The 22549-nt window shown below is 55.5% G+C and overlaps 4 protein-coding genes across 25 annotated transcripts in view; 3 read left to right on the top strand and 1 right to left on the bottom strand.

Moving 5' to 3' along the window:
• MINK1 (misshapen like kinase 1) overlaps positions 1-6869 on the top strand; it is a 46486-nt gene extending 39617 nt beyond the window's left edge. For 2 of the 15 annotated variants that reach the window (XM_027975024.2, XM_027975021.2), the window contains 19 exons: positions 106-279; positions 576-836; positions 1274-1359; positions 1514-1624; positions 1768-1880; positions 2036-2124; positions 2350-2373; positions 2474-2637; positions 3031-3133; positions 3221-3358; positions 3547-3655; positions 3997-4164; positions 4271-4414; positions 4580-4714; positions 4914-5014; positions 5096-5245; positions 5330-5489; positions 5577-5716; positions 6022-6869. In XM_027975024.2, the coding sequence (XP_027830825.1) occupies positions 106-279; positions 576-836; positions 1274-1359; positions 1514-1624; positions 1768-1880; positions 2036-2124; positions 2350-2373; positions 2474-2637; positions 3031-3133; positions 3221-3358; positions 3547-3655; positions 3997-4164; positions 4271-4414; positions 4580-4714; positions 4914-5014; positions 5096-5245; positions 5330-5489; positions 5577-5716; positions 6022-6105 (2454 nt within the window). In that variant the 3' untranslated portion in view covers positions 6106-6869. Of the gene's footprint in view, positions 1-105; positions 280-575; positions 837-1273; positions 1360-1513; positions 1625-1767; positions 1881-2035; positions 2125-2349; positions 2374-2473; positions 2638-3027; positions 3134-3220; positions 3359-3546; positions 3656-3996; positions 4165-4256; positions 4415-4579; positions 4715-4913; positions 5015-5095; positions 5246-5329; positions 5490-5576; positions 5717-6021 lie in introns of those variants that run through there. The other 13 variants (XM_042255589.1, XM_027975020.2, XM_027975029.2 and 10 more) reach the window with 9 other exon arrangements.
• Positions 6517-9484, top strand: C11H17orf107 (chromosome 11 C17orf107 homolog). 3 transcript variants are annotated; one of them, XM_042255604.1, is made up of 4 exons: positions 6517-8591; positions 8719-8919; positions 9019-9288; positions 9367-9484. In XM_042255604.1, exons 1-4 carry the CDS (start codon positions 8457-8459, stop codon positions 9463-9465), a joined length of 705 nt encoding a protein of 234 aa, XP_042111538.1. In that variant the 5' UTR covers positions 6517-8456; the 3' UTR covers positions 9466-9484. The 3 variants fall into 3 exon arrangements, with proteins under 3 accessions (XP_042111538.1, XP_027830873.1, XP_060251348.1); XM_027975072.2 differs by having other exon boundaries at positions 9019-9484; XM_060395365.1 differs by having other exon boundaries at positions 8719-9288.
• On the bottom strand, positions 7381-12518 carry CHRNE (cholinergic receptor nicotinic epsilon subunit). 6 transcript variants are annotated; one of them, XM_042255602.1, is made up of 12 exons: positions 11842-11915; positions 11444-11586; positions 11285-11362; positions 11070-11179; positions 10772-10927; positions 10375-10475; positions 9800-10000; positions 9608-9722; positions 8226-8340; positions 7964-8150; positions 7773-7879; positions 7381-7656 (listed from the first exon to the last, which is right to left on the bottom strand). In XM_042255602.1, exons 1-12 carry the CDS (start codon positions 11885-11887, stop codon positions 7507-7509), a joined length of 1509 nt encoding a protein of 502 aa, XP_042111536.1. In that variant the 5' UTR covers positions 11888-11915; the 3' UTR covers positions 7381-7506. The 6 variants fall into 6 exon arrangements, with proteins under 6 accessions (XP_042111536.1, XP_014954083.2, XP_042111531.1 ...); XM_015098597.3 differs by having other exon boundaries at positions 11285-11329; XM_042255597.1 differs by having other exon boundaries at positions 7381-8150.
• A 3763-nt stretch (positions 12519-16281) lies between these two features.
• On the top strand, positions 16282-17442 carry LOC105607817 (synaptojanin-2-binding protein). The gene has a single exon (XM_042255605.1). The coding sequence runs from the start codon at positions 16377-16379 to the stop codon at positions 16812-16814; it is 438 nt and encodes a 145-aa protein (XP_042111539.1). The 5' UTR covers positions 16282-16376; the 3' UTR covers positions 16815-17442.
• Positions 17443-22549: the final 5107 nt, after the last annotated feature.

Raw genomic sequence — 22549 nt, 5'->3', positions numbered from 1 at the left:
GGAGGGCAAAGGGCAGGCAGTGCGTCTGGGCGGTGCTGAAGAGGTTGGGACATGACTTGAGAACAGGACAAAAGCCGTCCTGCTTGGCGTCCTGTCGCCTCACAGGTGGAAGAGAGAACAAGGATGAACAAACAGCAGAACTCTCCCTTGGCCAAGAGCAAGCCAGGCAGCGCAGGGCCTGAGCCCCCCGTCCCCCAGGCCTCCCCCGGGCCCCCAGGACCCCTTTCCCAAACTCCTCCTATGCAGAGGCCGGTAGAGCCCCAGGAGGGACCGCACAAGGTGAGTCTCTTCCTGTTCCTGTCTTCACACACAGATATGGGGGTGGGGGGTGCCGTGCGTGTACACATACATGCACATGCCCAGAGCCAGGGGGCACAGACCTCAGGACTCGCGGGCAGAGACAGGCACACGTCTGTCTCTCTGTCTTACCTGTTCTTGGGCTCCAGGAGCCCCTTTCGATGGATAGTTGGAACTCAGAGGCTTGACCTGCCCCTTCCTCCCTGCCCAGGCCCCAGCTCCCAGGTGGGGGCGTGCCACAGAGCAGGCGGCCCACCCTCCCTGGTCTCTCCCCGCAGAGCCTGGTGGCACACCGGGTCCCACTGAAGCCATATGCAGCGCCTGTACCCCGCTCCCAGTCCCTGCAGGACCAACCCACCCGAAACCTGGCTGCCTTCCCCGCCTCCCACGACCCCGACCCCGCCGTGCCCGCACCCACCGCCACGCCGAGTGCCCGAGGAGCTGTCATCCGGCAGAACTCAGACCCCACTTCCGAAGGGCCTGGCCCCAGCCCGAACCCCCCAGCCTGGGTCCGGCCTGATAATGAGGCCCCTCCAAAGGTAAGGGCAGCCTTGCAGAGCCGGAAGAGGGCAGAGAAATTGGGGGGATAGAGTGGGAGTGGTCAGCAGACGAGGTGGACACAAGCTTGGGTGTCTGGAGGGAATGGAAGGGTAAGGAGTCCGGCCTGGCCGATCCCGCAGGGGTCACCCGGATGTCTGGTAGGCAGGCCGGCATGCGAGTGTGTCCAGGTGATTTCACGGTGTGTGTGGGAGCAGAAGAGGCCCCCGGGGTTCAGGGAGCACCAGGGGCAGACTTGCTGGCCAGATCCCAGCTCTGCTGTCTCCCCCGCTCATGAACCTTGGACAGAGATCATCAGCTTCCCCAACCTAAGTCTGCTTCTCCATCACGGTGGGGGGCGCCCCCTCCAGGGTCTCTAAGAGGGGCCTGGTGTCTGCTGTGCCGTCACGGAGCCCTGACCCCTTCCTTCCCTCCTCAGGTGCCTCAGAGGACCTCATCAATCGCCACTGCCCTTAACACCAGTGGGGCCGGAGGGTCCCGGCCAGCGCAGGCGGTCCGTGCTAGGTAACACCTGGCTGGGGGCGGGTGGCAGCCTAGGGCTCGGGGCGGGCAGCAGAGGGCAGTGTGCCAGGTTGCCCACTTAGGGGTGGGCGAGCCCCGCCGCAGTCACCTCAGCCCCCGCCCCGCCCCGCCCCGGCACCCTGTGCTCCCTCCACAGACCTCGCAGCAACTCCGCCTGGCAAATCTATCTGCAAAGGCGGGCAGAGCGGGGCAGCCCCAAGCCTCCAGGGCCCCCCGCTCCGCCCCCCGGCCCGCCCAACGCCTGTAGGTAATGGAGCTGTCCCCCCTGCTCCCTCCCACCTTCACTTCTGCCACCTGTCCCCCCTGGTGACGGCTTCCTCTGCGGTGCAGCTCAGCCTCCCGGGGCACGGACACCCTCTCGCCCTGACCCTGCCTCCGCCCCTCCCACAGTAACCCCGACCTCAGGAGGAGCGACCCCGGCTGGGAGCGCTCAGACAGCGTCCTCCCGGCCTCTCACGGGCACCTCCCGCAAGCCGGCTCGCTGGAGCGGAACCGGGTGGGAGGTACGTGAGCCCAGCCCTGGGGTCAGTCTCCCCAGGGTGGACCCCACCTTTGGCAGCTCTGGACTGGGCAGCATGGTTACCAGGCTGGACTTGAGGCCAGACCACCCTACACCGGTGTCAGTGACCTCCTTTCTCCCCAACCCTGCCACATCTAGCCTCCTCCAAACTGGACAACTCCCCTGTGCTCTCCCCTGGAAACAAAGCCAAGCCCGATGACCACCGCTCGCGGCCAGGCCGGCCCGCAGTAAGTCATCAGGTGGCCCCCTCCCGTCTTCTCATGGTTTGGGACCTGGGGGCCACTGTGGAGCCTCTGGAGCCCCAGAGAGCTGGGCACCAGGGGCAGGGCCATTATTAGTCTGAGGCTGGAGGGTCTGTGGGCTAACAGGGTGGCCCTTCCCAGTTACTAACCTTTCTTAACCTCTCTCCTGCCTCCTCCTGGCTGCCCTTCTTCCCCCGCGGCCCTTCCCAGAGCTATAAGCGAGCCATTGGTGAGGTTAGTGAGCAGGGCCGCGGGCAGCCCCTCCTGTTCCCTGCCTTTCTCCGGCCTCCGCGGCACCCCTGCCTCCCCGCCTCACGCAGCTCCTCCCCCGCAGGATTTCGTCCTACTGAAAGAGCGGACCCTGGACGAGGCCCCCCGGCCTCCCAAGAAGGCCATGGACTACTCGTCGTCCAGCGAGGAGGTGGAGAGCAGCGAGGATGAGGAAGAGGAGAGCAATGGCGAGCCGTCAGAGGGGAGCAGAGACGCCCCTGGGGCCCGGTATGGGGGCGCCCAGGGCAGGGGCACATCCCCTGCCAGAGGCGCCTGAGAGACAGGTGCTGAGGGAGGGGGTGTTGGGTCAAGTTTGAGGGAAAGCAGTTCCCATTCCAGAGCTGCTGTGGGGCCTCGGCTGTCATTGCCGGCTGGTTCTTCCTACCCTTCCGTAGAGAACGGGATACAGGCCTGGGGGCTGGTGTCCCCTGCTGTCCTTCACTGTCCTGTGAGATGAGCACCTCTTCAGGACAGCCAGCGCTCCCCCAGTGTGGGGCGGGAGCTGCTGGGTGCCAGCAAACACTGCAGGTGCCCGTGCCCCGGCTCCCTGTGGCACTCAGGTGGCACTTGGGTGACAGGCAGGCCCCAGAGGGCCTCCTGACCTTCCTCTCTCCATAGCAGCGATGGAGACACAGACAGCGTCAGCACCATGGTGGTCCATGACGTGGAGGAGATAGCCGGGCCCCAGACCCCCTACGGGGGTGGCACCATGGTGGTCCAGCGAGTGAGTACCCCTCCTCTCCCGTTCTGCTCCAGCCTGCCCTGCCCCTCCTCGGCCCCAGCACTGGCCCCCTTCCCTTTGTTCCTTTAGACTCCCGAGGAGGAGCGCAGCCTGCTGCACGCCGACAGCAATGGCTACACAAACCTGCCAGACGTGGTCCAGCCCAGCCACTCGCCCACTGAGAGCAGCAAAGGTCAAAGCCCCCCCTTGAAGGATGGAGGCAGTGACGTAAGTGGGTGGAGGTGGCTCCATGGGGCGAGAGGAGGTCACTGGCCATGGACAGGAGGCCCAGGGGCGCTGGGGCACTGTGGTCGGCAAGGGGGAGCCCTGGGAGCTGGTTGGCCAGGGTGCAGCAGGAGGGGTGGGCCCGGGCTGGGGTCTGGCATGTTTGCCTCACTGCCATCCTCACCCCACAGTACCAGTCTCGTGGGCTGGTAAAAGCCCCCGGCAAGAGCTCGTTTACGATGTTTGTGGACCTGGGGATCTACCAGCCCGGAGGCAGTGGGGACACCATTCCCATTACAGGTGAGACAGGAGGCCTGGGGAGGGGTCGGGTGGCCTCTGATGACAGGCTTCACTGAGTGCTCACAGCCTCCCCTGTGGCCCGCACCTGCCCTGGCGCGAAGGCAGTAAGGGTTTCTGGGGCCGCCTTGACTCAAGGCGGGGCAGAATGCTCAGAGGTGACCCAGGGACCTGCATGAGGGAGCGAGGGCTTTGCCAGGCCTTCTGGCCCTGTGTAGGCTCCTCCAGGCACCTGGTCCATTCCCTAGTCTTTCCCTTTGGTTCGGAGTATCCTGGAGCGTGGGATACAGTGAGACAGAGTGACAGGACTCAGCCCACTCCCTTCTCCTCTCCTCCTCCCGCAGCCCTGGTTGGTGGAGAGGGCAGTCGGCTCGATCAGCTACAGTACGACGTGAGGAAAGGCTCTGTGGTCAACGTGAACCCCACCAACACCCGGGCCCACAGCGAAACCCCCGAGATTCGGAAGTACAAGAAGAGGTTCAATTCCGAGATCCTCTGTGCGGCCCTTTGGGGTAAGCCAGGGTGGGGAAGGAAAAGAGGGGCCTGGTGTGCCCCCGTGCTCCTGGTCAGGCGAGGGCCTGGCTCTGCCTCTCATCTGCCCAAGGGCTCCTCTTGCAGGGGTCAACCTGCTGGTGGGCACGGAGAACGGGCTGATGCTGCTGGACCGCAGCGGGCAGGGCAAGGTGTATGGACTCATCGGGCGGCGGCGCTTCCAGCAGATGGACGTGCTGGAGGGACTCAACTTGCTCATCACCATCTCAGGTTGGGGGGAGGCGGTGGCCAGGAGGAGGGCTCAGTGCCTGAGGGGAGGGCTGCCCCAGGACAGGAACTGGAAGATGGGGCCCCCACTTTCTCACCCCTCGAGGTCCACACGGGATGGTGGGGAAGTGGAAGCTGGGCCTCCAGCGAGGGTTCTCTGTTCCTCAGGGAAAAGGAACAAACTGCGGGTGTATTACCTGTCCTGGCTCCGGAACAAGATTCTGCACAATGATCCGGAAGTGGAGAAGAAGCAAGGCTGGACCACTGTGGGGGACATGGAGGGCTGCGGGCACTACCGCGTGGGTGAGGAGGTCACAACACAGCCGCAGGGCACATTTGTTTATGAGAAGAGAGAAAGACGGGGTCCTGGGCTGAGAAAGCCTTGAAGGCCAGAGACGGGGGTGGCGGGGGGGGCTGCAGTTGGGGGTGTAGACAGACCCGGGGGAGGGGCTGCAGCCCAAGCAGGGAAGCGCCTGCATCCCCCCCCTTTTCCTGCTCCTAGTGAAATACGAACGCATCAAGTTCCTGGTCATCGCCCTGAAGAACTCGGTGGAGGTGTATGCCTGGGCCCCCAAACCTTACCACAAATTCATGGCTTTCAAGGTAACCCAAGCCTCAACTTCCATCACTGGTCCAAGGTCTGGCTCCTCTGCCCACATCCCCTGAGCCCTTTCTCCCCCACAGTCCTTTGCTGATCTCCCGCACCGCCCTCTACTGGTGGACCTGACCGTAGAGGAGGGCCAGCGGCTCAAGGTCATCTATGGCTCCAGCGCCGGCTTCCACGCTGTGGATGTGGACTCGGGGAACAGCTACGACATCTACATCCCTGTGCATGTAAGCTTGGCAGGGCTGCGGGCGGAGTGGGGCCCCCAGCTTGGGCCCAGCCTTGGGGCCTCCCACCCACTTTCTCCTTCCCAGATCCAGAGCCAGATCACACCCCACGCCATCATCTTCCTCCCCAACACGGACGGCATGGAGATGCTGCTGTGCTACGAGGATGAGGGTGTCTATGTCAACACGTACGGCCGGATCATCAAGGACGTGGTGCTGCAGTGGGGAGAGATGCCCACCTCTGTGGGTGAGTGAGGGGTCTGCCCCCCTGGCCTGTGTCCCCAAGCCAGCCGGGCTGTAGCCCACTTATGACCCCTCTCTGCTCCCCCCACAGCCTACATCTGCTCCAACCAGATCATGGGCTGGGGAGAGAAAGCCATTGAGATCCGCTCTGTGGAGACAGGCCACCTGGATGGGGTCTTCATGCACAAACGAGCCCAGAGGCTCAAGTTCCTGTGTGAGCGGAATGACAAGGTGGGAGTGATAAGCCGCCCAGGCTCCTGTACAGCGTGGGCCCCATCCCCACCCCTACCTGGGTGCCTGGGCAGAGCTGGGGGAGGGGTGGTTATAGGTCTTCCTGAGAGGCAGCCTGCCCTTCCCCCACCTTCAGTCTCTAAGAAGTCTGGGCTCCTTCATGCCACGTGTTCCTGCCTTTTGGAAGGGAATGGGGGCACTCTGCGGGACTAAATCCTGCAGTTTCTCCCTTCTCCCAGTTAACTGAGGCACCTCCATCGTGGCTGCCCCACTCACCCTGGTGACTTCTTCTCCTCCCCACCCAGGTATTTTTCGCCTCGGTCCGCTCCGGGGGCAGCAGCCAAGTTTACTTCATGACCTTGAACCGTAACTGCATCATGAACTGGTGACGGGGCCCTGGGCTGGGCTGGCCTCTGTGGACCAGCTCACCCCCCACAGCCAGACTCCTCGGGCCGCCCTTCTCTTCCCTCCCTGGGCTTTTGCTTTTACTGGTTTGATTCACTGGAGCCTGCTGGGAACGTGACCTCTGACCCCTGATGCTTTTGTGATCACGTGACCATCCTCTTCCCCAACATTTTCTCTCCCCAAAACTGTGCCTGTCCCAACTTCCAGGGAGAGGCACAGCTTCCCCTTACCAAGAACTGAGTGGGCCTAGCCCCACCCCCCTTTCTCCACTTACAAGGAGAGTGCTTGGGGCTTGGACCCCATACCCCACTGCTGCTGACTTGGTAGGGCCCTGGGCCCCATCATTTGCACGTCAGGGGAGCCGGCTCCCCCCTTGAATGTACCAGACCCTGGGGGGGGTCACTGGGCCCTAGGTTTTAGGGGGGTCACCAGCCACTCCAGGGGCAGGGACCATTTCCTCATTTTCTGAAAGCACTTTAATGATTACCCTCCCCCCAAACCCCAGGGAATGGAGGGGGGATCCCGCCAGCCAAAACATTTACCCCTTTACAATCCCCATCTCTTCTAGCCTCTGCCCTTCCCCGGTGGAGGGGGGAGCAGGGAGCTCTCACCCTCTCCCCCCCTTGCTTGCATCTGTATATAGTGTGAGCAGCAAGTAGCCCGCCCCCTCCCTGCCCCCGCCCCTCCTCAATGTAGTGGCCTTGGAGATCTCGTTTGTTAATAAAGACAATTCAACCAGCTCCTACCACTTCAGGACCTAGGTTACTCTGTTTTCTCTCATCATCCCGGGTTCTAGCCAGGGCCCACCAACATGGCTGGGATGAAGGGGTTGGGAATCTGTAGTCCCTGAGTCTTAGTGGAGAGGGGGTGGATGGGCAGTGCTGGGCTAAGAGAACCTATAAGAAACAACTAAGGGAAGGCCCAGGCATCCTCAGCCTTAAACCTGTGGACCTTGAGCTGGGACCATTTGGTTCCTACCCACTCCAGCCTGGCCAGACCACAGAGGTGCCTGGCTTCAGCTTCTCGATGTGCAAGTGTTGCAAACAGGTCTCTCCTGTTTAGCCTCTGAGAGGCTCACAGGGCTAGAGGATCACATGGGACTGGGGCCCAAGAAAAACTGGGAGGGCAGGAAGACTGAAGTGAGAGTGGTTCTTGCTTTCTGGAGGGTTGACATGCGGGAGACTGCCTGCACCATCTGCAGCTCTTTCTGATGCCAGCCAGGTGGCCGAACCCACACACGTGCAGACACATGACTCCTGTGACGCTGAATACAGATTTATCATTGGCAGTGGGAAAGGATAGTAATACAGCAGTGGCAGCAAGGTGTTTTTCAAATATCCTCCTGGAGACGGGTGGGAATTCTTGGTGTGGCTGTGGCCTCAGGCCTACATACAAGGCGGGTAGGGCAGCTGGGGCACTCGGTTGAAGTAGGCCCCGAGGAAGATGAGGCTGGAGCCCACGAGGAAGAGCACCAGAGCGGCCCAGAAGCAGATGCTGTCAAGGGCCTTCCCCATGCGCACCCAATCGGACACCTCCTGGGGAAGGGGTGGGCACAAATTGAGTCCCTAAAAGCTGCAGGAGCCAGCTGCGCAAGAGTCTGGGATGGCGAGGCCCCCCAGGGCTCCACCCCACCTCCGTGCTCCGGCCCCACCTCGCCAGTGGCTTCCTGGTCCCGCGTGCTTGAAGCCACGAAGTTCACGGCATCCACACAGCAGCGGATCTCGGGGGCGGCAGCGCCCAGGTTCTGGCAGAGGGTAGCTGGTGGGGGCGACCTGGGGTGGGTGATCAAGAGCCTCGCCCTTGAAGGCGCCCCCCTTGGTCCTCTCGGGCTAGTCCGCTCACCGGTCCAGGTTCCGTGCCGGTGCCTCTGCTGCTCAAATACGAGTTCGCTCCGCGGCTTTTTCAGTATCAGCTCCTCCGCGCGGAGCAGGAGGCCCAGGGACGACGCCCGCCTTGGGGGCGAGGCAGCCCGGGGGATCTCAGGCGGCGCGCCGGAGCCCAGGAGCTGAGGCAGCAGCTCCAGCAACACCTGGGGTGGGCGGAGCGGGGCGAGGTTAGCTTGAAGCCCCACCTCTTGCCCCAAGCCCATCCACCCGGTGCTTACGTGGCGCAGCCGCGGGGACATGGCGTGAGTGGTGGGCGTCCGCAATGACACGTTGAGCACGATGACGCAATTCATGACAATGAGTGTGGCAACCACCATGACGAAAATGAGGTACCTGAGGAGCCCAGAGTTCGTGATGTCACAGCCTCCCCGCTGCCCACGAGCCACAGAGAGGCCACAGGTCCTCTGACCTCACAAACGCACCTCTCCGCAGGCGTGGAGCAGCTCCTCATGGCGGGGCCAGACGGTCGGCCCCCCGGCCCGGTCTTTCCCCCCGCCCTCGCACGGCCAGTGGCAACCATGAAGGGGACCCCCAGTTCCCTGGAAACCCTACTGTGGGTCTACCACTTCCACAGCTCCACGGAGGTGCGCCTACATGGATACCCATAAGGGCTGCACCTGGAGACGCTCTGGGAAGGTTTCCAGCGCCCTCCCCCCTCCCGTGACCTCTGCCCTATGTCCCGATGACCCCGCTGCCCCTGTGCCTTTCCAGGTGGCCCTCCAGCCCCCGCTTCTGTCTTCCCTGGAGCTCCTTGCGGCCGCAGCCCATGAATATCTGGAGCAGAGGTTCAGAGAACTGAAGTCCTTGGAGCCTCGAGAGCCGGAGAACCCGCCTGCCCGGAAGCCCACCCTGGGGCTAGTGCTAAGAGAAGCCGCGGCCAGCGTAGTGAACTTCGGGGCCACCTTGTTAGAGGTGGGGCGCCGGGGGCGGGGCGCAGAGGAGGGAGTCGGGGAAGGAGATCGAGGATCAGAGACCTCTGCATTCCCACCAACTTCTGTATCCCCTCTACAGATCTCAGCCCTGTGGGTGCAGCAGGAGCTACGGCGACTAGACTGCGGCCCTGGTCCGGGCCCAGACGCTGGGGATCCGGGTGGAGCCCTGGCCCGGGTAGCCCAGGCCGCGGGGCAGGGGGCTCTGCAAGTGGGGGCTGCAGCAGGCGCGAGCGCCCGGCTCCTGCTCCAGGGGGCCTGGCTGTGCCTGTGTGGACGAGGTCTACAGGGGTCCGCCTCATTCCTGCAACAGTGGCAACGCCAGCTGGACCTCGGAACCCCTGGGGAACCGGTGAGTTCAAGATGAGGGAAGAGTTGGGGGCCAGAGGAGTCCCGGCTGGGTGGCACTGAACCGGCCCACCCCCTGCAGAGATACTCCGGAGACCTCAAGTTGGCGTCCAGCAGCACTGCAGAGGACGGGGGACCGAAGAACCCACTACGATCCCAGCCCTGCCCCATGTCCAAATAAAGTCCAGGTGGAGACCATATAGTTAAGGCTACTCGGAGTCCTTAGGTATTGGCCCTGCCCTCTCCACTGAGACCCCCTGGCCCCGCCCTTCACGCTAGCCACGCCCCGCGTAGCCACTGCCTGGATCCTCTCCGCCCCTCACCTGCCCAACAGCGGCACGCTCAGAGATGTCTCTGGGGTTTTCTGGGCAATCAGGAACAAGAAGACGGTCTGGGCGAGCAGGACATTGATGGAAACGGTGCATTTCTGGCCGCCGGCTGGAGGGAGTGCCTGGTGAGGACAGGCCCCGCCCCCCAGGAGGGGGCCCGGGTTTGGGGTCTAGGCGACTCCATACCCTGCGCGGGCAGGAAGTAGGCGAGCAGCACCAGGCCCGAGATGAGCACGCAGGGCACGATGATGTTAATAACATAGAATAGCGGCTTCCGACGAATAATGAGCGAGTAGATGACGTCAGTTTCCCCTGGGCCACCCGGAGAGTCACCGTCGTGGCGGCGGATCACCCCGGGGCAGAAGTCGATGGCCCACTCGCCGTTCTCTGCGGGACGGGAAGCGCGGTTAGCTGGCTCTCGGGGAATGTGGCGCCCTCCTCTGCTCTCCGTCCCCACATCTGACGGAGGGGGGTGGGGGGCCTGCAGTGCCAGGCGAGGAGAGGATGAAAGCCATCTGGGCCAGGGCAGGTGGACTGGTAATTGGGTCAGAAAGGGGCGTTCCCAGGGAGCTTAAGGAACCATTACAAGGGAGGAAGGAGTACTAGGCCGACAATCAAGAATGATTTCAGGGAAGGCTCAAGTTAAAGCAGGGCTGTCAAAGTCAGTGCCAGCATCGAGGGCCCAGGGCAACCCCACTGTGCAAGTCCCCTCTCGGGACACGTCTAGAAGCGGGTTTTTCGGAGCAGGAGGGGAGTCTAACCAGTATAGGCCTCGGTGTCGATATCGATCTTGCTGATGGTCTCGCCCTCGTCGTCCACCGCAAAGACAAACTCCACCTCTTCGGCATTGTACGTCTGGGAGCTGCAGAGCCAGGATCCGGACCCCGACCCCAGAGGCTGGGACCCGGGCCTCAGGCCCCGCGCTGGAAGCTGGGTTCTGGCAGGGGAATCACGCTCCACCCGTTCACCCAGGCCCCGCCTCCAAGCCTGGGTTTCCACCCCTACTTCTCATCCGCTAGAGCGCGCTATCTCCTTCTAATGCCTAGCCCCACCTCCAGCACAAAGCCCCGCCCCGGGTTAGAGGTCTCCCCGCCCCTGCGCACCTGGCCCCACCCCTTAATCCCTCAATTGTCCGGGCCTGCGAACAAGTCTTCCCACCGGAAAACGAGCGAGCAGTTCTGCCAGTCGAAAGGGAAGTAGGTGACCTCCACGGCACAGGTGCTGCGGTAGATGGCCGGGGGCAACCAGCTCACGTAGCCGCCCTCGGAGACCAGCACATTGGCCTCGTAGGCCACCCCGAACTGGCCGTCGATACTGTGGGCTCCAGGAAACCGAGAGTTGGCCCAGATCTGCGGCTCCCACACCCCCCAAGCAACACCCCTGCCCCAGCCAGGTCCAGCCCAGCCCCCACCCCTCCCCAGACCTCGGCTTCGCTCCAGTCTGGCTCGGTCCTCACTTGTTTTCCAGCACAATCTCTGGCAGCCAAACAAGTTCTGAAGGGACCCGCAGGGTTTCTACGCCCCCAAAGTCGCCCTTGCTGTAGTTGAGTCGATAATCTTGCCAGTCCTAGGGGCGGGGGAGGGGACGGAAGGACGTGCGTGGCGCTGCCTGTGAGGTGTTTGGGAGAAAAGGGCCCCCTAGATCTCACGCTGTTCCCCAGCCTCGACTCACGATTCCAATCCAGACGCTGGTGGTGAGGGTCTCTTCTTTCTCGTTCTGTGGGTGGGAGATGAAGATGATGGGGGATAGCTTTAGGAGAGAGTTGAGAGCTTGGGGCCAGAAGTGGGATTTTAGGCTCCGAGATGGCATGTACCGGTGCGGGTATCTTACCAGGGAGATGAGATTGGTCAGGGTGACTTTGAGGGAGATGGTGACAGTGTCCTCGGGCTCCTGCACTGGCCGGCGTCCTGGGTCATAGTTGTCGAAAAGGTAGTGGTAAAGGCGCAGCTCCTCATTCTTCCCCTCACCTCTGCCTGGGGATGGGGCGAAGCAGCAGGGTCAGGACATGGAGAGGCTGAGGAGCCGCCCCGCTCTGCCTCCGGGTCTACAGGTCTCTGCTTCTCTGTCTCTGAGGCTGTATATTTTCCCATGTCTGCCTCCCGAACTAGTGATACTGTGCCTGGGGACCAAATATGTCTGTCTACATCTCAGTCGGTCTTTGTCCTGTCCCTTTATGTCAGTGTCCTGCGCGTGGGTGTTCCACCTCTTCCCCCGACCCTGGCCCATACCGAGGAGCTGCAAGAGGAGCAGGGCGCAGAGCAGAGCCCCTGCCATTTCGCTGTCTGGTCCCCCAGGTTATTCTGAGCTTTGGCAGTCTCCGAAGGGGGCAGGCCAGGGTGCATGAGTGAGGGGGAGGAGGGTGTTAGTTCCGGGCTCTGACTACCCCTACTGCAGCCAGGGACATCTTGGCTGCTTCCAGAGGCAGCTGCCCCATCCTGAGTTCCCTGCCCCCACCCCATCCCAGCCTGTCTGCCTGGGCTTCGGCCAGCTGTCCAGCCCCAGCCCTGATCCTCTCATGACTGGAGCAGGCCCGATGCTGGTGGGCAGATCCTTTAAGAACACCTGGAACCACAGACCTGGCAGAGGGGGTGTGGAAGGTCCTGCTTTCAACACTGCACTGGCGTCCTCTGAGTCAGCTGCCCTGCACAGGTGATATCCCTTGCCTGCTACACTCAGCACCACCCATAGCCCAGCCAAGGTCACACAAATGCAGTTTCCACCAGCAGAGTTCGGCAGAAGCAGAGTGTCCATAAAGATCCGGTAATGAGACAGGCAGCCACAGGGGATTAGGCTGCAATAACAAACTCCACATGGCAAAAGAGACGGTGCCACAGTACAGGGCCCACCTCCTCCCAGAGCCAGTCCCAGTGTCTGCCCACCTGCAGCTCTGTCTGGGTGGTCACCTACAGAGATCCCCGTTTTCCATCTCTCTGTTGCCACCTTGTGGCCACATCTGAAAGTTACTGTCTGCCCCACCTCATTCAAAACCCACCTTTCAGTCTTTCCTAAATCTCCTTGGACCACCCCCTAATCAATCACTGGAGATGCTTGTTAAAAATGCAGTTTCCTAGGCTCCATCCCCAAAGAATCCCAGTTTAGTAAGATGACACAGAGGAGGGGCCAGGAATCTGCTTTAAGAAATTTCCCGTGTGTTTCCTTATGGGGTAGGAAGCCTCACACCAGTACAGCAAAACAGTTGCCATTGCCCTAAACGTATCAAAGAGGACTCCAGGTCAGGTCCAGGTCATGTTACTGAGTCCAAGCTCCTGCTGCTTGCCACATGACAGGCCAATAAATCAAAAGACAAGTTGTTGGGCAACTTTATTTGGAAAGCCAGCAGATGGAGAAGATGGTGGACTAGTGTCTCAATGAACTATTTTCTCTAAATCAGAAGTCAGGTTTCTTTTCTATTTAAGTGGTTTTGGGGGGGTGGGACGTGGCCAAGTCCTGGTTCCAGCCACACTCTATAAGGGATGTGTTAATGTCTTCCTTCCTGCAGCCACTTACCTGTGGGCCTGGTCAGGATGTTTTCCAGTGAGCTAAACAAAGGTATTTCAGCTTAATGCTCATTAGCTAAGAGACAGGGTTCCCAGAGAAGGGCCATTATGTATAATTTAAGCTTACATGCAATGTTTCTTTAGTGATTAACGTAACAGAACACAAAAGGTTCTTCCTTAGTACAATTCCCCACAGTCAATGGGGGATAACGTGCAAAGCAAATTGCTCTGCCAGGGAGTGGCGTCTGGCCCAAATTGGGTTCCCTGCTGAGTCTTAGCTGTTGATACTAGACCAGGTCCCTGTGCCTCAGGAACTAACAGAGGATTTTCCAATTGATCCCTATAAGGAAAAAGAGCCAGTCTGACCACATTCTGAGCCCCAGACTCAGGAATTAGAATTGGGGCCAAATAGGAGCAAGCGATGGTGGAAGGGGTGTGTATAGTGGCATAACAATGCAGCAGCTGGGACAGCCAGCTGGACCAAAGGTTGGAGCAACATTCCCTCACCCTACCCTTGGGTTTCTTTCTTTTTTAAAAAAAATATTTATTTGGCTGCACCGAGTCTTAGTTGGGGCATTTGAACTCTTAGTTGCAGCATGTGGGATTTAGCATCCTGACCAAGGATCGGAGCTTGAGGCCCCTGCATTGGGAGCACAGAGTCTTAGCCACTGAACCACAGGGAAGTCCCACCCTTGGGTTTCTGACATGACTTAGTAACTGAACAACAACGACTGTCTGACATTTTCCCACCCTGAATGCAGTAGCACAAGAGCTTGCATATAAGAGGAACGGAGTGGGTAGCCTTTCCCTTCCCCAGGGGATCTTCCCGACCCAGGGATCGAACCCAGGTCTCCTGCATTGGCAGGCAAATTCTTTACCACTGAGCCACACAACATAAGAGGATTCCATCATTTTTCCTTGCTTCTTCACAGAATAGCTATGGAGCTATTCAAAAACTGCTGTAAAACCATATAGCAAGTCGTCATCTTTAACAATACAAAGAATGCTTTTTTGTCTTAGCATCAACCAACCATACTGAATTCTGGGGCAGGGCTTTTGTTGATTTTTAGGAACCAAGTGGAATCTTTCTCTTCGCCCCTGGGAATGTCCCACTTTTAGACAAGAATAGACTTTTTCTATTCCTTTCCTCCATTCGACATCAGTAGAAGTTTCAAATATCATAAAACTGATTTGGCTGTAACTGGAGAAATGCTACCAAAACAATATGAAACCAAAAACCTAAAGGGTAAACCAAAAACCCTAAATAAACCCTCAAGTCTGGTCTTGGGGTTTAACAGATACCAATGACACGGGAGACCACACGTGATATAATTAACAAAGCAAAGACAGCAGTACATGGTACACAGGGTCCCAGGATAACCCCACATAATGAACCCCTTGAGGAGATCCTAGCAGGTACTGGGGCCATACATTTTCAACTTCTTAGTCATGGTTTCATAGCTGTAATCAGACCACTTATCCAAAATACGCCTCTGAGGACTTTCTTCAGGCATAGTTGAAATATTTCCCTTTTTTTTTTTTTTGGCCACACTACATGGCTTTCAGGATTTCAGCTCCTCAACAAGGGACTGAACTGGGCCACAGCAGTGAAAGTATCAAATCCTAACCACTAGATCACCATGGAACTCCCCATTCCCCATTTTTCTTCAAGACATAAATACAAGACAGACAAACAGCACACACAAATGTCAGCATCCAAATAAACAAACCAATTCACACAAATTGCATAAAAGTCCATCAACTATGTCCTCTTATCCTCTTTCCAACATGGTGCCCTACTCAAATGTGCTTCCCAGGTGGCGCTAGTGGTAAAGAGTCTGCCTGCCAATGCAGGAGATGCAAGAGACGAGTGTTCGGTCCCTGGGTCGGGAAGATCCCCTGGAGTAGGAAATGGCAACCCACTCCAGCATTCTTGCCTGAAAAATTCCATGGACAAGAGGAGCCTATAGTGGGCTCTACAAAGTGGGCTCTACAGTCCATGGCATCGCTCAGACACGACTGAGCACACACACACGCTCCACTCAAATACAAATTGTCTTATTCTAAAGGAAAGAAGCCCTAAATGGAGAAGAAATAAGATCTCCAGTTGTTACATGGAGTGACTTACCTACTGCATGAGATGTTGATTCCTTGCTCCACCCGCTAAGAGCTGGGACAGCCAGAGAAGCTTCAGGGAATTTTAAGGGGAAGATCCTCAGGACGAGTGGTCCGGGCAGCTGCTAGGGCCTTACCCCCAAAATCCCCCAACCAGAGCTGGCTGGCCATGAGCAGCAAGACTGGCTGCTCATACTGCTTTGCCATATAATAGGTCAATAAATCAAGTGACAAGTTGTTGGGGTAAGGAATGGCAGCCTGAGAAGATGGCAGACTTGTGTCCTTATGAACCATCTTCCTTGAGTTAGAATCCAGGCTTCTTTTAACACTGAAAGAGGAGGGAGTAAGGCCCTGGTTCTGGCCAGACTCCAGGAGGGATTTCCTCCTGCCTTCAGTCTTTCACAGATGGGCCTGGTCAGGAAGATGCTTCCTCGTGAGCTAAACGAAGGTATTTTAGCTTAGTGTTCATTACCTGGGTGACAAGTGTCCCAGAGATGGTCCATTATGGGTAATTTAAGCTTAGAGGCAACATCCCGTTAGTGATTAACTTGTAGAAGAACACAAAGGTTCTTCTCCCTCTTATAGTCACACAAGTAGATTGGCAACGACGCCTGAGACTTACAGTCAGCTTTATTGATCATGGACACCTGTGTTCGTTTTACAGGCCACAGAACCGTTTCACATTCACCATTTTGGGGTCTCCTTTCTCGTCCTGTAAGGTCCTTCATAACCTTACATTGAGGGTCCACACAGCTTTTCCATTTCCCCACACACCCTTGAAACCTCAGCTCCTCCTGGTAATGCCTTTTCATTGCTCATTTTAGACTTCAGTCGCCCAGAAAGAATCTCATTGGCACAGCTCACCTCCTTGCACATGGCTGATATGGGTACCGGCTCTAAAATCTGCACTGCTGCTCATTCCACAACCTCTGGACGAAGGCTGGGCCAAGGACTGTTGTGATAAATGCAGCTATTTATTCAAACATTAATAGGCACCGACAGGTTTCCCTGCACAGGGCCAGATGCTCTGGTTAGAGAGATGAATAAGCCATGGCCGAAAGTGCGGTGTTGTGGCTGCTGCCGGTAGTGCTTCTCACCTTCAACCTGCACCGATCCTCGCTGACCCCGGTCGGGAAGCCAGAGATTAAAATATGAACGGAAGAGTGGATTACTTGATTACCGAGGAAGAGATCAATCTCACCAGAGGACCGTCAGGGCTGGGCTTCAACATCGTCGGTGGGACAGATCAGCAGTATGTCTCCGACAACAGTGGCATCTTCGTCAGCCGCATCAAAGAGAACGGGGCTGCAGCCCTGGATGGGCGGCTCCAGGAGGGTGATAAGATCCTCTCGGTCAACGGCCAAGACCTAAAGAACCTGCTGCACCAGGATGCTGTGGACCCCTTCCGTAATGCAGGCTATGCTGTGTCCCTGAGAGTGCAGCACAGGTTACAGGTGCAGAATGGGCCCATAGGACCTCAAGGCGAAGGGGAGCCAAGTGGTATTCCCATAACTATGGTGCTGGTGCCAGTGTTTGCCCTCACCATGGTAGCAGCCTGGGCCTTCATGAGATACCGGCAACGACTTTGAAAAACTTGCTTTCTTCCTGTGCTCCCAAAGAAGAAGATACATTTCTCTTTTTCTCTCACCCTCTCCTGCCAGTCTTCCATAACTTTTCCCTCTACATAGCCAGCTCATGATTTCAAGAGACTGCTACCCAACCAGAATCTTGCTATTTGAAATCTCTGAATCCTCATTTTCTCATGGGAGAGTAAAGGCAGTGTCTGAAGGAAACCCGAAAGAAGGACTTGCCTAGAACAAACGAAGAGTTATATATTTTACTAGAACCGCCAATAGAAGTTCAGCTACAACCCAAAAAATGGGAAAGGTCCAGTCTTCCCATCACCCTGCAGTATTCCTTTTTTTCTTACCTGGCATGCATCAAAGGCCAGCTGTAATAAGAGGAAAAAAGGATTTTTCTCTTTAATGATCTTCCTTGGGAAGTTTTTGTGGCCTTTTATTTAATTTCTAACTATTAATACCTACTTGGGCACCTACTTTGTATCAAACAAAGATGATTGAGAAGAACATTTCTACTTTTTAAAACAAACATATATATATATATACACACACGCACACACACATATATATACGTACATATTCATGTATGATATTATAATAGTGATGCCTTATGGAGAATTAAAGAAGTGGAAAGCAACTCCGGTTTCTAGGTTTCTGCTATAAGGATTAAGTGATAGTCTTCAATAGAAGAATTCAGTATGTAGCAAGAGTAATAGAGTGAGGCTTAAAAGAGGATAGCAATCTGAGTCATTTAAAAAAACGAAAACTAAAGCAACTAATTAAGAATCTTAAAAAAAAAAAAAAAATAAGCCATGGCCCCAAGGAGGAGGAAGACACCTCACAGGTGACAAGCAGAAGCTGTGGGTAGGGTCCCGTGTCACTTAGCTTCTTCGCACTGCAAGAGTCAGATTCACGAGCGAGGTCTCCTGTAGGTTTTCACATAGACTGGGACAGCCCGGAAAACTGTCAGCACCCACGGCAGCCCAGGGACTGACCGCTGCTGCCTTTGCCCTGGGCTCCTCTCACGCCTGCTTTTTCTATCTCGTACGTCCTCTTCCTACTGTGTGGTCTCTGCTGTCCCGTGTCTTCCACCTCATCTCACCCCTAGTCTTGGCCCCACATCAGCCTTGACCTCTCTCCAGAGGCAGCCAATTCAGGCTTTGCTGCCTGATGCCATGAGGCTGTGGGTGCAGGCATAGAAAGGTGCTGGAATGGGCCAAAGATGCCCCCCTTTACCCAGGGTGGTGGGCATGGCCACACGACCAGTGCCATCCATCACTTACCAACCCAGCCCACCTCCTAGATATCTAGTTACCAGGACACCCTGTCATGAGTCCATTCTCACAGCCACAGTTGAAGATGCATTACACCCTTCCAGCCAGGATTGAAACGTCTCACTTCCAAGACTGATGGTGACAAGGGCCCTTCGAAAAAGCTCTCCACCTCGGAGTCCAGTGTCCTCAGGCTTACATTCAACCTCCTCCGGGTGTGGTTTCTGTCCGTTTTCCAAACCATGGGCTAACTCCTCAGTTTAAGTACCATCACTACATCATGTATAAACAATACAGCTCTCTCTCTCTCACACACACATAGACGTCATGTAAGACACATAAAGGGGCAGACCCACACTTGGACCAACAACCTGCATGTAGGAGAGTAGCCTGGGGTGAAGGGACAGTGAGTAGGAATCGTAATCCCAAACCTGGGATTGAAGCCTGGGTCACTGGCCCCAGACATCTCTCATGTTCTCCAGGAGAGGGCTTTACTGCAGAGTCTCAGAGGGGTGGTAACTTACGGGTGGAGATCTTGCTCACACCAGTGAATCCCAGGGGCATCTCCTGCAGAGTCAGCACATCAGAAAATCCTCCCCTGAGGGAGTCCCCAGGAGAGGCTCTCACCCTCCCGCCCCCTGCCCCTCCCCCACCCGCCAGTGCCAGCCCAGAGCTGAGCCAGCATCCTTCCAGTGTTTGCTCTGGATGAACATCGCCTCAGGGATGGAGAGGCCGATTTGGAGTCAGACACCTGATCCAGGTCTGGATTTTGTACTTTTTTTGGCTTCGCCACGAGGCACATGGAATCTTGGTTCCCAGACTAGAGATTGAACCCCCGACCCTGCAGTGGAACTGCAGTCTTAACCACTGGACCTCCAGGGAAGTTGCTGATTTTGTCCATAAAAAGGACAACTGAAAATTCCACAGAAGCTCAGTGGGCTGCCTGGCAGTTATGTTTCTGGAGACGCCTTGACTTCCAAGCTGGAGCCAAAGATCTCAGCTCAACAGGAAGCCACTCCCTTCACCTCCCGGCTCTTGGTTCTTGGCTGGCAACTCGAAACAGCTGCACTGTCCGGGCGGCCAGCTCTGCTCCGCAGCCATCAGCACCCCACGGGGGCAACATCCCCAGGCTGAGGCCCCGCCACTGGCAACCGAGGGGCTCCTCTTTTTTGATGGACCTGGAAAGTAGGTCTGGATGAGCCAGGACAGGGCAGGGGTGTGGCAGACACTGATTTCTAGCCTGTCTCCGGCTCTGGGACCTAAACCCTCAGATGGCTGAGACCTTGCTGGGTTCCTTGTTCACGGCACATGGCCCAGAGCCCAGGACATAACAGGCTCCATAAGTGTTTACTGGATGAATAAGTAAGAACAAATGAATGTGTATCTTCCCAGCACCCTCCCTTCTACTGAGAAGTACTCCTGTCCAATCACCTGACTACAGAGGAGCTTCCAGCTCCTTAAAGATGTCCCTCCCGACCCCCACAACCCTGGCCAGAGTTGATGGGCCAAGGGGAGGATACCTGACCCAAGCCAGGCCAAAGAAAGTTTTTCCTGAGAATTTTGTTAAACAGGAACTCAGGGTCAGTCTCTCTGCTGTAGAAGATGTGAAATGTAGACGTGCAAGACAGCCCCATTCATTCCTTGCATTTTCCATGGAGTGAGAGAGAATGCAGCTGATACACAAAGACGAGTAGAGACAAGAAAAGGCCTCCAGCCGCCCAGCCCCTGGCTCCAAAAATTCCTGAGGCCCAGCTGTGCTTGTCTCCTCCTGCAGCCTGGTTGCCCAGTGATTCCTTTGATTGAATGAGGTACTACATTACCTTACCAGCACAGCTCCCTTTCCTTGGCTTAAAAATTTTAAGATGTAAGAAAAATAAAGTGATACAAAGAAAACAAAAATGTCCCATTACACAACGCCCGGGAAAACGCCTCTGACAATAAAAAAGCAATACATGCCATCACCAGAAAAATGGAAGAGTCCAGAAAAACACAGTGAAAATCAAAAACTTTCCTCTTCCTAAAGGTTAACAGCTCCCTGTAAATCAAATTATCTTAGACCAAAGTCTGACATATGTGTGTGTGAGTATCTGTACGTATATACACATATAACCTTCCCTGGTGGCTCAGAGGGTAAAGAATCTGCCTGCAATGCAGGAGACCCAGGTTCGATTCCTGGTCAGGAAGATCCTCTGGAGAAGGAAATGGCAACCCAGTATTCTTGCCTGGAGAATCCCATGGATAGAGGAGCCTCGTGGGCTACAGTCCATGGGGTCGCAAAGAGTCGGATACAACTGAAGGGACTGAGCATGCAGGCATGCAAAGAAGCATCAGAATGTGCTTACTATTTGGTAGCTTTTTATCCCTCAGCATATTGTAGAGATTGGTTCGTATCATCACACACGGGTCTTCCCCAGTCTCCTAATCGCTGCAGTGCTCACTGCATGCATGCAAATCATAGATAACGCATTGCCCAGTGGACAGACGTTTAAGAAACTAACAATTTTGGGTTTTGTGATCACATACTATGCAACTATATGTATGCATTTAACTTTGCTGGACCTTTGCAAATGATCCATAGGGTAAATTTCTAGCAGTGAAATTGCCAGGGCAAAGAGTTTATGTGTTAGAAAAAACAACAACTATTGATGCCTTTTGCCATGTTGTTCTCCAAAAAGCACGCACACAGTTACATTCACTCCAACACATCACAAGAATACCTGTTTCCCCATACCCTCCCCAGGCAGCCCATTATCAAATTTAAGACTTTTTGCCAAACCAAGAGGTGAACACTGCCGTCTCATTGTTTTGATTAACATGTCTTTTTACAAATGTATTTACTTACTTTTGGCTGCACTGGATCTTCATTGTTGCACATGGGCTTTCTCTAGTTGCAGCAAGCTCGGGCTCTAATCTCAAAGGCTCAGCAGTTACAGCACACAGGCTTGGTTGCTCCACAGCATGTGGGATCTAGTTCCCTGACCAGGGATTGAACGCATGGCCCCGGCATTGGCAGGCAGATTCTTAACCACGGGACACCAGGGAAGTCCGATTTACATGTCTTGATGAAGAAAATTGAGATTTTTTTTTTTTCAGCAGATAGTTTGGCCATCTATGTGTATCTTCTTTCTTTTTCTTTTTTTGAAAACTGCCTATTCATTTCAGTGGAACAAAATAATATCTGTTCCAATATATGAGAATCTGCAATACAGTGAAGATAAAACATTATCTTGATGTTGAAAACTAGGGGATTTCCCTGGCGTTCCAGTGGTTAAGACTCCACGCTTGCAATGAAGAGGGTGCGTGTTTCGTCTAAGATCCCACATCTTAATTTTAGCCGAGCGATGTGGCTAAAAAAGAGGGCGGAAAGAAAGGGAGAGACACAGGAAGAGGAAGGAGGGAGTGAAGCTGTCCCCATGGGGCACCCTTGGGGATCCAGGGGCTCCCAGAAGCCCAGGATGAAGGACTCACTCTCCCCAGGCATTGCTCTCTGTCCTATCTTGGATAAACAAGTCCTTGGGACTTACCAGCACAGGAAAGAAAGTCCATACTAGTCATCTTGTTAAAGGGGATCTCCAATCAACTTTTCACTTCAGGACAGGAGACTAGAAAACGAATCATGAAGAGAAGTCTCAGTATCTGCCAAGAACTGGGAGCACCTTCCCAGCAAGTTTCTACGACCTCATGGGCTTGGCCTCAGAGAAGGTGATCTGACGGTAGACGCATCCCTGGGATTCCACAGATGTTGAAGGTCCAGGAGAAAAATGACTGAGTCAGAGAAAAACTGCTAAGAACTCCCAGTTCCTAATAGCCCAATGAAGTGGAATTCCTCAAGCAAGTAGGAGGCAAAAGGCAATTATAAAACGAAATGGGTTAGAGACTTCTCTGGTGGTCAAGCAGCTAAGACTCTGCTCCCAATGAAGGCAACCAGAGTTCGATCCCTGTTTGAGGAACTAGATCCCACATGCCCACAATGAAAGATACTACCTGCTGCAACCAAGACCCAGCACAGCCAAAGAAATAAATAAAAATAAACATTAAAAAAAAAATGAAGTGCGTTATATCCAGTGATTCATACTCCTAAACTCTTTTTTTGACTCCTAACACTCTTAATATTAAAAATAAGTGGAGCTCAATTTTTTTTTAAGTCAGGTGTAAAAAAGACTACCACTTTGGGAACTTGGCAGTTTCTTACAAAATTAAAAGCGTGTATTTCCTATCTGACCCAGGAATTCCAGTCCTAGAAATTTATCCAAGAAAGAGAAAAACTTATGTTTGTAAAAGATCTGCACGCAAACCAGAGCAACAGTTGCTTGGCTGAGAGGACTGACCAGAAAGGGCACAAGGGAATGAATGAAAATGTCTGTACTGATAGCGGTGGTGATTACATGGATGGACATATTTCTCAAAACTCATAGAACTGTACACCTCAGATCTGTGCATATCTCTGTGTATAAGTTATTGCTCAATGTAAAA

The sequence above is a fragment of the Ovis aries genome, chromosome 11 (genome assembly GCF_016772045.2).
Source record: "Ovis aries strain OAR_USU_Benz2616 breed Rambouillet chromosome 11, ARS-UI_Ramb_v3.0, whole genome shotgun sequence".
Taxonomy (NCBI): domain Eukaryota; kingdom Metazoa; phylum Chordata; class Mammalia; order Artiodactyla; family Bovidae; genus Ovis; species Ovis aries.
This window is presented reverse-complemented; position numbering and strand designations above follow the sequence as displayed.